The sequence below is a fragment of the Balaenoptera ricei genome, chromosome 16, assembly GCF_028023285.1.
Source record: "Balaenoptera ricei isolate mBalRic1 chromosome 16, mBalRic1.hap2, whole genome shotgun sequence".
Taxonomy (NCBI): Eukaryota; Metazoa; Chordata; class Mammalia; order Artiodactyla; family Balaenopteridae; genus Balaenoptera; species Balaenoptera ricei.
This window is the reverse complement of record NC_082654.1, coordinates 9,612,565-9,627,585: the sequence shown is the minus strand read 5'-3', so window position 1 is coordinate 9,627,585 and position 15,021 is coordinate 9,612,565. Positions and strand designations below refer to the sequence as shown.

The window sequence follows — 15,021 nt, the reverse complement described above, 5'->3', positions numbered from 1 at the left end:
TCTCCCACCCTGTTTTTTGGTCAGTTTGGTGAACTGGGGCCGGGGGGGTTGAGGTTTGTCTCAATCCACTTCAGATGCCATTTTCAGGGAGAAAAATGATAGGATGCTGTTAGGCTTCCTGCAGAATTACTTCCTAGACTGAGAAAGAACTCGTCAAAGAGATTTCTTTTAAAAAAGGTGGAGGGAGTAGTTTGGTGGTGTTTAAGGTGTACCGTTATCTGGTTTCTTCAGATAAACTGCTTCCTAGAACTGAAAATTGTCCCTTTGGGCAATAAGTCTTTCCCCCATCTCTTTTTCATTTTGAGTTGTTATGATGGGCACCTGTCTTCCCTGGCTTAACACGTGCTGCTGCTGGGGCCTTTGGTCCTGGGCATGGCCTCTTGTGCTGCTGTTGTCCAGCGATGCCCCCAGAGGTTTGGAGATGCCCAGGAGGGCTTGTGCGACACTCAGCAGCCCGGACACGTTGCTCTTATCTATCTTTCTTTGCATCATTCGTAGATGGGGTGTTGCTGCTTCTAAACCACATCTGCTGTAAGTCAGTGAACCTTGATGTTGGCACTCATCACAATGGGGCACCATGCCCGTCTCCCCCATTCAACTGTGGGCCACGCCCGGACGGGGGTCTCGCCTACCCCTCTGTTTATCCTCGGTGGCCAGCATAGTTGCCCATCCAGAGAGGATGGCCCGTAAATGCCGATGGGCTGAGCAGCATATAGCACACCAACACCGTTGCAGTCCCCCCCGGAAATGTTCCCAACTGCACGCGGTCCCACTTTCTTCCTACGCTTTCCTCTTCCCTGCGGTCCTCCTCTCCTCTCTCTTAGCCAGCGCCGCTTTCTCCTCTCTTCCGGCTGGCTGGAGAGAAGTGAAGGCTTCTCCCTGATGAGTTATCTGTCCCCATTGAAGAGCGCTCTGGTTTTCGTCTCCGTAGCATGTTTAGGCCACTGCAGCCGAGCTGACGTGTGACTTTGATCCCTGCAGCAGGACGACGACGCCCCGAAGAAGCAGGCCTTGTACCTTATGTTTGACACTTCTCAGGAGAGCCCGGTCAAGTCTCCCCCCGTCCGGATGTCGGAGTCCCCGACGCCGTGTTCAGGGTACGACTTCCACGTTGAGAGAGTTACACCCCGGGGCGGAGGTCCCCAGGCCTCTGAGCACCTGCCCTGCTCTCCTGACCCCCATTCATTTGCACACACTCAGGCAGCCCACAATCCCATGTCTCTCAGTGTCCACACGGGCCCAGATGCAGTGGGTTTGTCACGGGCTGCCCTTTGGACTAAGGTAGCACCCTTTAACTGCTGAGAGCGTGAGCCCCTCCCATCGCCTGCCTGTGCACGCCGCTTTCTTGTGTAATTTGCCCCGTGGGGAGGCAGCACGCCTCAGCATTCAGTGCCCGAATCCCACTCCCAACCCCTACTGGCTGTATGACCTGATGCGAGTTACTTGACCCTCCTGGGCTGCAGTCTCCTGACGTGTAAAGTCAGAGTAATAATAAAATTGATCCTGTAGGGATTTTTTGAAGATGAATTGAGGTGCCACTTGGGATGGGGGTAGGGGTACCTGTTCAAGTAGCCAAAAGGAGGAGTAAACTGAGATGCTGTAAGGAAAGCACTTGTCACAGGGCCTGGCACAAATGAAGTCCTGATAAACGTTTATTATTCATATGGATGTGAATGTAAGCATTTGTCAGGCTCCTGTTCTGAACTGTGTGGTGCTGGACTGGGTGAGGGGGTGGGTATCACGCTAACATTGGGACCTTCCTGTCCTCTCCTACCTGCCGCTTTCACTGAGCAGGAGTGAACGCTCTTGCTGTGACTTCCCATACCTACTCCAGACTCTGCCCAGGGTGGTGGGAATGAGATGGCGATGCTATTGCAACAGCAGTAATGGCGCCTTGTGACCGGCGCTGTGTCGAGTGCTTTAGGTGCAGGCAGCGTCTCACTTGATCTTCACAGAGTTACGGTACCTAATCCCTCCCGCCAAGGTGCACAGCCAAGGGGTTGGCAGTCTGCTTCACTCCAGAGCTCGTACCCTTAGCCAGTGGCATCTGTGCTTCTGGCTGTCCGTTGTCAGCAGGCTCTTACGTGGGGCTGGACCACCCTCTATCCAGCCAACAGGCCCCTTGGCCACCTACGACCTGCCCATTTTCCTCAGGGAATATAACCTTGGAAGTCTAGGATCCCTTGCTATGTTAGTTGGGGCATCCTGGCTAATTTCAGTGAGATTTCCAGTGCAGCCTCTAAAGATGCGCTTTGCTTCCTTAGCTCAAGTTTTGAGGAGACTGAAGCCCTTGTGAACGCCGGGGCAAAGATCCAGCATCCCGTTGCACGAGGGCTGGCCCCCAACCAGGAGCCACACTTGCAGGTGCCAGAGAAATCCTCCCAGAAAGAGCTGGAGGCCATGGCCTTGGGCACCGCATCAGAAGTGATTGAAATTGTAAGTGGGGTTGGAGGGGCCCGAGATCACTGCGGGTGAGCCCTGGGTCAGCTGGGTTCTGTCACCACTCGGGCCAGGCCTTCAGAGCAACACTCCCCTGGTACCTGATGTGGGTCCCTATGCCCCTATCCCACCAGAGAAGCCAGCCTAGGAGACCCCACCCCATAATGATGAGAGAAGGTCTCTCCGTCCTCACCAGTGTGGTTTTGCAGTTCTCACCTAAGTGCTTTATTTGCCTTCAGCGTTATTCATTTTCCACTTCTAGCCCCTTCGGGCTGGACTGTTGGTTTTTGAGCTGCCATCAGTCTGTACCCTGCTTCTCTGTCCTCTTTGGCAGAGGGCAGTGTATGGTCGATCAGGAAACACTCTCCTTTTGCGGAACAGTTGGTTCTCCTGGGCTTTGGTGATGGGAAGTCCCTCCTGTTTATAGACCAGGACTTATACCTCTTCCCTCCCAACCCCTGTGGGACCTGCAGAGCGAATAGACCTGAGCTGAAGGCCTCACCTGCACGCCCTACACGTCTAAAATCGATCACCCTTCTGGTGAATTCTGTTTTTCTTTTTTTACTTCCCCCTAGCAGTCCCCAAGAGGGTATGAGGCCATTGACTTGGCATGTTGCTTTATTGCTCCAGATTAGTAGACGTTCATTTATCTCACGCATCGAGTATTTATTTAGCACCTACTGTATGTCTGGCAGATGGATACTGGGAAAATAATAGTGAGCAAAAAGAGAGTCCAGACAGGACCTAGGCTGTCTGTCAAATAGATGCTATGAAGGACTCATGCGTGATTCAACTTCTGCAACCTTGCCTTGTGATTTTGAAGTCTTTCTGATCTACCAGTTTGAAGTCATCTTTCCATTATTCAGAAAATGACCTTTACCAAACCTTCCTTTGGATATTTACACTGGAAAGTATTTTCTTGATGACTTATGTGTGGAAACCCCATCACCTACCTTGTCTCCTACCCGCTGAGGTTTTCAAGTAAATAAGTAAAGGGTAGCTTTCCTCCTAGCAACTGGTTATGGAGTGAGGGTGACATGGGGGTGGAGAGGGCACCTAAGGCTGTGCTTTTGGGGAGCGGGTTGGGCCTGCCGGTCTCACGGTGCCCATGATCAGCATGTGGGAATTAGTCCAGATGAAAAGGAAAGTATTGGCACCTAACTGATACTCTCTTCAGCCTTAAGGCAGAGATGTCCAGCCAATAGATGGGTGGTCCTTGCTTGGAACCGATATCACTCTGCTCTCCTCTATTTTTCTTCTGTGTCCTCCTCTGCCGGCCTTCAGACAGCTCCTGAGGGCTCCTTTGCCTCTGCTGATGCCCTCCTCAGCAGGCTAGCTCATCCAGCCTCTCTCTGTGGTGCGCTTGACTATCTGGAACCCGACTTAGCAGAAAAGAACCCCCCAGTATTTGCTCAGAAACTTCAGGTTTGTAGCCCACGTGTGACCTTTGGGGAGTTTGTCAAAACCTCAGTAGAGAATGAACCTCCGAACTCCAAATGCAATGAGGCAGGATTTAATGGAGCATTGCTGAGAATGTTCCAGATGGAATAGCTTCCCCTCAAAGACAAATATATGTGGTGTTCTTTACCCAGGACGCCAGAGTGCTATAAATCGTGCCATTACATGTGGAACAAACCATTTGTATTTCAATTTGGAAAATGGACCGAAGCAGTCATTTTTCCGAAGTTTTGAGAGCCCCAAAAGCAGTTTCTCTGATTTATTCATGGAACCAAGGGTGTTAGCTCACCATGGAACCAGGATGTTTATGTATACAAGGTTATCTCAGACCCCTGTTGAGATAACATCTGGACTCAGGTCTTGTATCTGGCACCAAAACAATTGTCTACAGTCTGTGCTTTAAATTTGACAGCTCAATTTGATACCCTCTAGACTGGGATGTTCAGAGCAAAAACTTAGAGAGATTGTTAATAGTCATTTGAGATACGCAAATCTACTCGTGGAAATTGTTGGCCAACTTGACATGAGCAAAAGGAGAGAAATTGAAGGAACAGTGCACTAAAAATTCTGATCCCATTTAAAAAATTATTTCGTATTTGCGTAATACTTCCCGCCAGACATCCCAAAGGGTGATTTAAAAAAAAAAAAAAAAAAAGGAAATGAGACACTTATTTCATGATCTGCTGAGGTGTTAATTGTGAAAGAAAGCCAACGCGTATGTTTTCCCGAGTATCTGTCATGACACATTCACGTGGCACATTCGTTTCTTGGATGTGGAAAACATTTCCGTCCTGTCTCGATGCATTTCCCCTGCGGTTTGCTCATTTCCCACCCCTCCGGCAGGAGGAGTTAGAGTTTGCCATCATGCGGATAGAAGCCCTGAAGCTGGCCAGGCAGATCACCCTGGCTGCCCGTAGCCGCCAGGACACCAAGGTACCGGTTTGCTGCTGCCGTGTGCTGCCTCTTGAGAATGTTGTGTGGTCCAGAAGCTTCTTTGCTAACCATGGCCAGGCAGGTGTTCGACAAAGTATGATTTTCCAAAAAGCTACAAGTGTAATTTGTGCATAAGTACACACTGAACACACCAGCAGGATGGTAAAGCTTGTTGAATGGAGGAAAATATGAGAAACCGATGTCCAGTCAGTGGGGTAAGGAAGCTGGAATAAGATTGCAAAGTTAGATATAAAACAGGTTAATACTAGCTAAACAGGACAGATAATTCATAACCTTTGAGGTTCTTTTTTCTTCCTACAGAAATCATTTGCTTCGCTACTAACAAAAAATAATTTGCAACTTTTCTATTTTCTACAAGTTAACGTCTAATTATACTGATACTGGATCCTAGTCAATAGTGAATAGGTGAAAACAAGACCTTCCTGAGATGTCAGATGACCCTTAGGCCAGGGTCAAAAGGATTACAGAAAAGCAGTCCTTTTCTGCAAGGGGAAAGCGTAAATATTTTAGGCTTTGTGGGCATCTATTTGATCTCTGTAACAACTACTCAACTCTGGCACCGCAGCTCTGCTAAAGCAGCAGCAGACAACACGTGGATGAATGGGTGTGGTGGGTTCCAGTAAAACCCTTTTTACAGAAGAGGGCAACAGCCCATTTGACCCATCGCCGAAATTTGCCAACCCTTCTCTAGGGTAGAGTGTGATATTGACAAGACCTGCAGAAATTGTTTTGCTGGCTTCCAAGTTTGGAGTAATTTTTCTTAACAACTGGAATGCGTTGCTGATGACATGCGCGATGGAGCGTGGTCCAGGGAGGTTCAGCCCACCCCCAGGGCTGACGGGTGCGCCTGGTCTCTGAGGAGCCGCCTCATTCCCTCTCCCACACCCCACCCCCAGTTGGCAGCCCAGTGAACCTGGGTTGTCAGACCAGGACTGGGCCCCAGTGTGCTCTGTGGCCCTGAACCAGTTGGTGAGCCTCTCTGAGCCTCAGTTTTTCCATCTGTGACAAGAGGCTAATAGCAGCGAGTTTGCACGTTGCTGTGAGGACAGTAGGTGACGTGCAGAGAGCCTAGCACACAGTAGGTGTACGGTCAATGAAAGCTGCTGGGAGGTGACCTTCACTTGTGCCTCTGTTACCTGATGAGACTCTCCCAACATCTCTCTTCGGACAGCAGGTCCAGGTCCTATTTTACAGATGTGGAAAACGGAGCCTGGGAACCAGCCCAAGGCCTGACTGTGATTCACTGGCCTTCCGGGAACCAGCACTAGAATCTCCACATGGGAGCTCATTGCCTGTACATCTCAAGTAACAGCTCACTTGGCAGAGGGGCCCGTGCTCTCTCCCGTCACTTGTCCTTGGGACAGGATCAGGAGTTCATCTGCTGCCCCTGCCCTGTGGGTCCCCCACATGTGGTTTCCCTGGAACCAAATGGAGACCCCTCTCCAGAGATATCTCTCAGTGAGAGAAGATGGTCATCCCATGGGTGTCCAGACTGGGAACATCGGGTGTTTACAGGAATGTAAACAGCGATTGCTGATGTCCTTGTTCTTGTGGCCAACCCATAAACTTGGGTTTAATTTCTGTAAAAATGAGATTTTTAGAATGCATTAAGCAGCAAGGATTTTTTCCCCGTTAGATTTATTTCTTGATGTCCTTGGGTAGTGGCTTAAACACAGAATGAATTGCTTGACGTTTGGTCACTATAAATACAGTTTATTCTTGTCCAGAAGTCTGAGGCAGAATTGAGCATGTTCTCAGTGGTTCCAATTGAGTATAAAGTGTTCAGGACTGCCTGATACCCGTGCCTCCTTCTCAGAGACGGCCAGCAGTTGACTTCCCATCAGTTAAAGCCTGTTCTCAGACCATGTGTCCCGATTTTGATTGAAAATACTGTCACGTGAATCTACTGAGTGTGGTTTGGAGAGACAGCCCCCGCTCCCTCCTTATGTATTCCAGAAGGGCGTGTTAAAAGAATTATTCCAGAGGGGTAGAAGTGTCTTGGAGTATGAGGAACATTTTTCTCTACCATAGGAACTTGTACCGCTTTTGTAAGAAGTACATTAATCTAGTGACCTTGGCCCATGGAAAATAGATGCTCTTTTCTGTAGCTCACCAGACCTAGGGTGGTTCATTTACCTGAACCCAATTAGGTTTCTGTGGGTTTCTTGCTGGTGAGATGCTTGATTACCCCTTAGCGCATTGGAAACTGCTGATATATAGAAAGAGAAGACAGCAGCTGTGTATCCAATTTGCTCTTTTTTTCTGCCCATATGTTTCAGCTGCAGGTGACCTAACCCAGTGTTTCTGGCAGCATGGTCTTAAACTGTTGCTAACACAAAATGAAATCACTTGGAATGAAAAAAACTCATACTGAGGGGATGAAAAACGCCATGAAATACGATGGGGGTGATTTCTGGCCGCTCCTGTAAGCAGCTTCACTCACGTTTCCCTTCAGACTGAGGGCCGGCAAAGCCAGCCTTCCAGGCACTGGTGTGCGGTTTCCTGTCTCATTAGTCAGAAAACGTTAGAAATGAGGGAAACTCCACAGGGGCTGGGGTGTCAGACTCCTTATTGTTTTCCTTCCACACACTTCTGGTGGAACTGAATTCGGTTGTGTCCTCCTAGTGGGGGATCTGACCAGGTCACTGGCTGTGAGGTGCAGCAGCCCTGAATTCACCGCTAAACCAGGGTGGATAGAACCTAAGCGTTCCATCTGTATGGCTTTCCGAGGGCTGCAGGGCACAGGGATGGATTTAATTTGTGTGTATAACAGATACTGGCTGTGGTCCAGTATCTGGCCTTTTGGGATTAGGGGGACCCTATATAAGGAAGGAAGGATGTGTCTGGGTAACATAGGAACAAGGATCATACAAATGGCAAGCTTTGGGACCGGAGGAGGTCCTAGAAACAGGCTCCCCCGGGAGGGAAAGGGTATTAATCTTCAGTGTGTGATTCCTCCAGGAGTCCTGGCCCGTAAAGGAAGATGCCTGGGTTGTCGCAGCATCAGTGGGAGAAGGAATCAGGTCTGGGGCAACTGTATGGTTGGTGAGCGGCCTGATAGCATAGGTTCCTTTACTCATTCTGTGTCCGGAAACCACCCACCCCGGACATTTACCCAGGTGATACCCGAAACCCACAAGAACAGTCTGAAGAGCAGTGACAAAGGGCTGGCACGTGGGTTTCAGCTTATTTGCCAGTTTCAAGAATTTGTGGTTATCGTCTGCAGCCTGTGTTGAGGTCTGAGGCCATGTCTTGACCCAGTGGGAAGGAGAGGCCAGTTGGTGCTGGTGGCGCCTCCTGTGGGGAGTGGAATAAGGGCACGTATCAAGTGCCTTCCTCTTGTTTGCCATCCTGAACTTGAGACCCGCCCCTTGTCAGATTTGGATGGGGCGGCACCGGGGTGAGGCTGCTCTCTGCCTGACCTGGCGCCACGTGGCCCCGACACCCCCAAGCGCCCAGCCTGTGTCTACGCTCCACGACCTTGGCCCATGACCTGATCTCGGCTTTTGGGCCCTACCCCTGCACCTTCTCACTACTCTCCCACCTGGTTCCCGGGGACGGCGACCCTGCTTTGGTCCAAGACATGGCAGCTTTCCCTGAGCCTGGCAACAGCGGGTTGGCCACAAGGAGGATTGTGAGCCTGGGTGAGGGACAAGACCCCCAGCCCCTGGCTGCAAGGCCAGAAGGACCCCAGGCATGAGGTCTGCAGGCCTGACCCAGGTGACAGTGCCCCAGGGGTCCCCGCAGGGACCAAGATTTGAGGGAGTGGATTGAGAGGTTGGAAGTTGGTCCCGTGCTGTCTTGAGTCGTGGCCATTTCACATCTCAATTTGTGATTCTGGTGGCTTTTTGGTTTCTCTAAAGTAGCAAGTGGGAGGTTATGTGAGAGAAACAAAGCTTAATCTAAGTCTGATCTTAAAATATCATCAAGAGACAAACCTATTCATTTCAGCTAAAAACAATTCTTGGTTGTAAGAGAAAACCAGGGTGTGTACCTTGAATTGCATTAACATTCAGATACTCTGGTAGTAATTCAGATGGATTCGGAAGTCATCATGTTTCTTTATTGAAAACACCAGGTGGCCAGGATGACTGGTGATAGTGAATTACTGTATCTGGTAGTAACCATTTGCATTTACTTAGAAAGCTCATTATTTTGTTTATTTTTCATCCCCTTGTTTTACAAAGGACATTAGGCAGCTTAAAGATCATTAATTCCTGCACTAGTCATATTTTGTTTCCGCCCAGTATGATAAAGTTAGTTTTAATTCATTTTCTCTTGCACTTCAGAGAGCTGGTTTATCTTGGGTCAGAACTGAAGCTCATTCTGGAAAACGATTTGGCCAAATCTTATTTAGAGCCTCAATTTTTTCATCATCAGAGGGACCAGGATGAGTTGGATGGTGTCTAAGGTTCTTTCCATTTTGAAACTTTATTCTAATTTTTTTCAAAGAATACATTATTTTACTTAACTGACAGGAACAGAAGAGGATTTAAAAATCCTCTTCAGAATTTTGTGTTTTTGAACTTTCTCGATAAATGTAAATACTGAGTCTTGGTGTCTAGGTATAATTTTCTGTTTACTTCCTGAGAAGTTTCCCATTTGACAAGTGGAACCTTGAAAACATCTCAGACATCAGAGATTAACGCCTACGTGGGAGAGGCTCTGCCCTCTGGTCTGGTGGCCCTCTTTCTTCCGAGAGGTCAGCCTGCCTGCTCCTGAGGGCTTTAAAGTTGTGTTCTGCTCAAATGTCCTGTCACCGAAGATCCTGGCATCCCACTTGACAGGTGGGCGTGTCCCACCTGGGGTCTGGTGCTCCCCTCTGACCAGCAGTGGTCATTCTGGTCCCATGTGAGAGTTAGCCCAGATACTCAAGGCCAGGCAGGGGCAGTAACACCCACGCGGCAGACGCTCGCTTCCAGGGCAGCCTAAGCCGCTCAGTTCATCGTGCATGTGTACAACTAACTGGTGACCTCCAGTCCTATCCATTAAGCTTCCACCTGCATTTTCTAAGCTGTCACAAGTTCATTGTCTCTGAGGCCACAGTAGGGTAAGCATGCCTGTTCCCGTGATTGAGGAGAGAAATTCTGCTCAAGCACCTTCGGGTCACCCCCTTCCCAGTTACCATTGGTTCTTTCATCTCCTCTGCTTCCGTCTACAAGATAAGCCCTCACCGTTCCTTCCCCACACCTCTCTCTTTCTCCTACACTGTGGTGTTCTGTTCACAGCTCCATCTCTTCTCATAAATTTCCCAAAGAAAAAGCAGTTGCCCTCCGCCCATTACACCCCCATTGCTTCACGTCCAGTTGGACTCTGGTAACCAGGGTGGAGGTTTGCCTTGGCAACCACGACGGGCCAGGAGGTTAATGAATCGGACTGAGAGTGTGATTGGTTTGCCATTTCCTTTGCAGTAGAACTAGACTGACAACCCCGCTGCACTGTTTGACAATGTTCCTAATGCTGCATTTCGGGTGTGCTGGAAATGGCTGAGCATTTGTGCAAAGGGAGGAAGAGTCAGCACAGGCCTCTCCTCCCTCCCAGGAGGCTTGTGACTGTCCAGTGTCAGTCGTGGGGGCAGGGAATCACACCACGCGTCGAGGGGCTTATCGGCACAGGTGGATGTCGTCAGTGATCCAGTTTTCAGTGTTCCCGCTGACGCTGTAACTCCAACGTACTGCTTACCTTTTGGCACCCAGAAACTAGCTCGTTGAAGGTGATGTTGGTTGAGAGCTATGGTAGGCCTCAAGCTTTGTGTGAATTATATCCTTTCAAATAGAGCTAACCAACGTCCCCTAAGTTGAAATGTGGACAAGTCTTACAAAAATGATCGGATCTGTGGTTACTCAAAACTGGGAAAACATAGAGTAGAATTCAACACTGTTCACCGTCAGGCTTTTATTTTGGAAGTGGAGCCTGCTAGAAGATGACCTTGGTTCTTATGCGCTGTGCCTAAATGCCTCTGCGGCTGATAAATGGCAGTGATAAACGGGCACCAGACGTGCTTGACTCCAGGGCCTGGGAGCTGGGGAGGCGTCCGCCATTAGCCCCTTTGTCAGCCGGTGCAGGTGCAGAATGATAGATTTCTGTAGATTGTATCCGGCATTTCCCCATCCATTAGTCTTAGCATTTTCTCATACTTTTGATGTTCTTTGTTTCAAAACCATACAACTGACCCATTCATGAGAGGATGAATGCAATTCTCTTTGTCATAAGATGAATGTTAACTTTTTAAAATTAAAAACCATTCCACAGAGAGAAGCTGCTCACCCAACAGACGTCACCATCTCCAAAACAGCCTTGTATTCCCGCCTCGGGACGGCCGAGGTAGAGAAACCCACAGGCCTTCTGTTCCAGCAGCCTGACCTGGACTCCGCCCTCCAGATCGCCAGGGCAGAGGTACTGTGGCGTGTGTGTGGCTCAGAGAAGGCAAGGCCGGCTCTGGGTGCCCTGGGAGAAGCTCCGGGTTCTGCCATTTGTAAATAAATGTATGTACCCACGGTCCACAAAGCCAGCATCTCTGGACACAGACTTTCTCCTCTGACCACTGCAGGCAGAGACAGGCGGCAAACCGTGGGTTTTGATCTTGGACACTATTGTTTAACGAGCCTTTAGGGCCTCGTTTGAGTTACAACAAAAAAGCACATGCCTTTTAGTTGCTCTCTGTGGGCATTGTGAAAGCCTCATGTTTGGCTTATTTCTATCTCATGCTGGGGGAAATTCTCTAAACACAATTATTTGGTGTAGCAGGTTTTAATTCCATATTTATTTAGTGTTTCTTTGTCTTGGTGTATGAATTGCTCAGAACTGAATTGACTCATCCGGGACTAATCTTCTTCCTCTTCTTCTCCCTGATACTAGATCATAACCAAGGAGAGAGAGGTCTCGGACTGGAAAGATAAATACGAAGAAAGCAGGCGGGAAGTGATGGAAATGAGGTCAGTTGTGGTGCTTGGACTTCCTGGTACCTGGGGGATGCTTACCTGTGGTTTGATAACAGCTGGAGCTGGTGTGGCCCATGAACAGTGTCCTCTATAGAAGTTATCCATTATGCCACAAGGTTCGTATTTTCACAAAAGTATTCTTAGGGTATTACTGTTATTAAAATACCATGAGCATGGGTCACATAATGCAATCGAATAAATATATGTACAAGGAAAAACAAATCTCCTTCCCACTCAGCCTCTGGTTCCACACCCTTCAGGTAACTACTATGCACCATTTCTGGTGTATCCTTCCCAGAATTTTCCATTTCTGATCCCAAATGTGTTAAGGCATCTATGTAGCCTCCATTTTTCTTCAGAAGTGGAGTGTAGAAATGTACATTACCCTACACTCTTTTTTAACTTAGCGTAACTTGGACAGATTTTTATACATCTTGACCTTATTGTTCAACAGGTGCTTGACAGTCCTTTTAAGGGTCTAACATAATTAATTTCACCAGTCTCAATCGATAAACATTGAGGGTGTCTCCCAAATGTCGCTTGAGTGATTTATTTTCATTTGCTGCCTATTGTCATAGAAGTATGACAGCTACCACATGGTAAGTACCTGCTGTGTGCCAAGCACTGTGCTTTTGGCTGGAGACACACAGTCTGTTTCTCCCCACAGCTGTCGAGGGGATGGTCAGCCCCGCTCGAAGGCTCAGAGAGGTTAGGTGACTTGACGGAGGCCCTGGAGCTTCTAGTTAACAAGAACATGGATTTGAATCCACCTTTCTGACTCTGAAACCCAAACTCTTTCCACTGTACCCAGCGGCCTGCCTCTTGCTTCCACTCCTCATGTGCCTTTCCCCCTTTATTTCCTTTCTCAATTTATCATCTTCTTAGAAACTAAGAAACCATCTCTGGGGCTAGAATTTACCCTTGGGATGTGACTTTTAAAACTATATTGTAAGTGGCGTTTTTAAAGCAATTTTGGCCCAAACCTCTGCTCTGACCGTCCTGGTTTAGCACATCTTGTCCAGGGTCTGGATGCTGTGGGGTCTAAGAACTGCTCGTGGCGGGGCGCAGGGGGCATAGTTCATTTTCCACACACCTGCCTTTCCTCAGCACGAGCTGAGGCAATTGCAAGAGAAGATATGGATTCAAGCACAATCATTTTAACAAGACAGAAGGTCTGGCACTGTGCCAAAAATACATAATAGGCTTCATTTTAAAGTCTCAAAGTGTGGGAATAAGAGAATGAATGCATTTTTAAACATTGGTCGAAGAATTTGTACATTTTTAGTACACTTAATTGCAGTAGTAGCTGTTAGCTAATTATCAAAATCATATTCCTGGCTACCGTTTTAAGTAATAAGCAAATGTTTAGGTGATCATATCCCATTTTCTAGGTCAAATAGTATCTTCCTGAAAATTCTTCTGTTAGTTCCATCTTTCTGCTGACAGTTTTTGTGATCACTTCTGGAGCTTAATCTTAGTGCTATTTCACATTCAAACTGAGGCCCTGTAGTTGCATTATTTTAAAATCTCTTTTATCTTTTTTTTTTTTTTTTTTTGGCTAAGGGGGAGTGGGGGAGGGAACCGGGTGGCTTTGGTTTTTTGCCTGCACTCAAGGTGAAGGCAGGACATACGGGGAGGCCGGAAGTTCTGTCTCTGGTTCCTTTTGCTTTCCTGGGAGAAATTGTACCTCTGCAGGCCCCAGGGAGTGCTGTTTGCTAACTGGTATGGTGGGATTTCAAGTGTCACCAGCTGGCACAGAGGCACTAGTTTTTGGTGCCCTAAACGTCAGCCTCTGGAGCCAGACCAGGTGGAAGTCAGGCTCTGCTTCGTAGCTGCTTCTGAGTCTGTTTCTTTTTCTTTCTTTCTTTCTTTTTTAATTGCGGTACAGTTGTTTTACAATGTGATGTTAGTTTCTACTGTCCAGCGGAGTCAAGTAGAGTTCCCTGTGCTATACAGCAGTTTCTCTGAATCTGTTTCTTAACTCTGTGTCTAACTTTCCTCATCTGTAAAATGGGGGTGAGTCACAATGCCTGGAGGCAATGGAGCCGAAGGGTTATAACGAAGACTCCAGAGTTGATACCTGGGTTTGAATCCTAGCTCTACCACTTTGTAGCCCTGGGATCCTGGAAAGGTTCCTGAATGACCCTGTGTAGCAACTCTAGGGAGACCACTTCTTTGGTCCCCGGTCTCTTAGCACTTCTGAAAGGACACATCCCTTACTTGCTGTGGTCCCGCCTCTGCCCTCAGTGGTGGTGGGTTTAGATGGGGCAGCCTCAGAGATCCATCACTGTTTTGTGATTCAGGGGTGCCAGGAGGGGTTGTTTAAGCACAGAAAACATGAAGTGTCTCTGTGTAGGATTCAGAGAGAGAATGCAAGTGGGCTCATGTTGTGGTTGCCTTTCTTGTGGTGGGTCTGCCCTTGGGTGAGGCAGTGACCTTGCGGCCAAGGTCAAGAAGCCAGGGACAGACACCCAGCAGCTGCAAGGCCTTTAGCCTTTGCAAGAGTGTGTTCTGCTATCACTGTCGTTTTTAACTTCATTTAATTCTCACCCCCCAGTCCTGAAAGTCAAGGTCTAAGGTAATCCTCACTGTACCAGGGAGTAAGCTGAACCCTCAGCATCCATTACTGACTTGGCCAAATCACACAGCTCGGAGAGGCAGGGTCAGCTGCAATCAGGTCCTAGATCTGTTGGAGATTAGTAGCTCTTGGTTCGCTTGTGGATTGGATAATGTAGGTGAAGCCCTCAAGTCTTTTTTGAGAGTTTCCTTTAATCTTATAAGCAAGGGATCTTAGTGCTTTTGTGCAGCTTCTCTTTATTGCGCCTACCCAAGAAGTGCTACTGTTTCCTCCCCTGCCACTCACCACTCAACAACACAGGTGACTAAGAAGTGGTCCCTGGGCCTTGAGGAGCTTCCGCTCAAGTACTATGATGTATGTTTTGGAAGAAGATTCAGATAAAATGTTATGGGGTTCTAAGGAGAAATCAGGGACGGCTTCCTGGAGGAGGTAGCATTTGAATTGGACCTTGAGAAACAGACTATGACAGGTGGAAAAGAGAGAGGGGAAGTGAACAACATGGGCAAGGCCATAGAGGTGAGAAAGCTCGGAGCAGACAAGAAATAATTTGTTCTCACTGAACCGCTGTGTTCACGAGATGGCGTGGAAGGAGGTAAGATTGATGAGGAAGATAAGGCCCAGGTGACAGAAGGCTTCGACTGTCAGGCTGAA

General features: G+C 48.2%; 1 protein-coding gene across 19 annotated transcripts in view; it reads left to right on the top strand.

Moving 5' to 3' along the window:
* The window catches only part of TACC2 (transforming acidic coiled-coil containing protein 2), a 205,509-nt gene that overhangs the window by 180,236 nt on the left and 10,252 nt on the right, over positions 1 to 15,021 (top strand). For 15 of the 19 annotated variants that reach the window (XM_059899304.1, XM_059899311.1, XM_059899300.1 and 12 more), the window contains 6 exons: positions 982 to 1,097; positions 2,265 to 2,436; positions 3,724 to 3,864; positions 4,741 to 4,830; positions 11,104 to 11,247; positions 11,710 to 11,786. In XM_059899304.1, coding sequence (XP_059755287.1) covers positions 982 to 1,097; positions 2,265 to 2,436; positions 3,724 to 3,864; positions 4,741 to 4,830; positions 11,104 to 11,247; positions 11,710 to 11,786 — 740 coding nt within the window. The remainder of the gene's footprint in view (positions 1 to 981; positions 1,098 to 2,264; positions 2,437 to 3,723; positions 3,865 to 4,740; positions 4,831 to 11,103; positions 11,248 to 11,709; positions 11,787 to 15,021) is intronic. The other 4 variants (XM_059899310.1, XM_059899309.1, XM_059899308.1 and 1 more) reach the window with 1 other exon arrangement.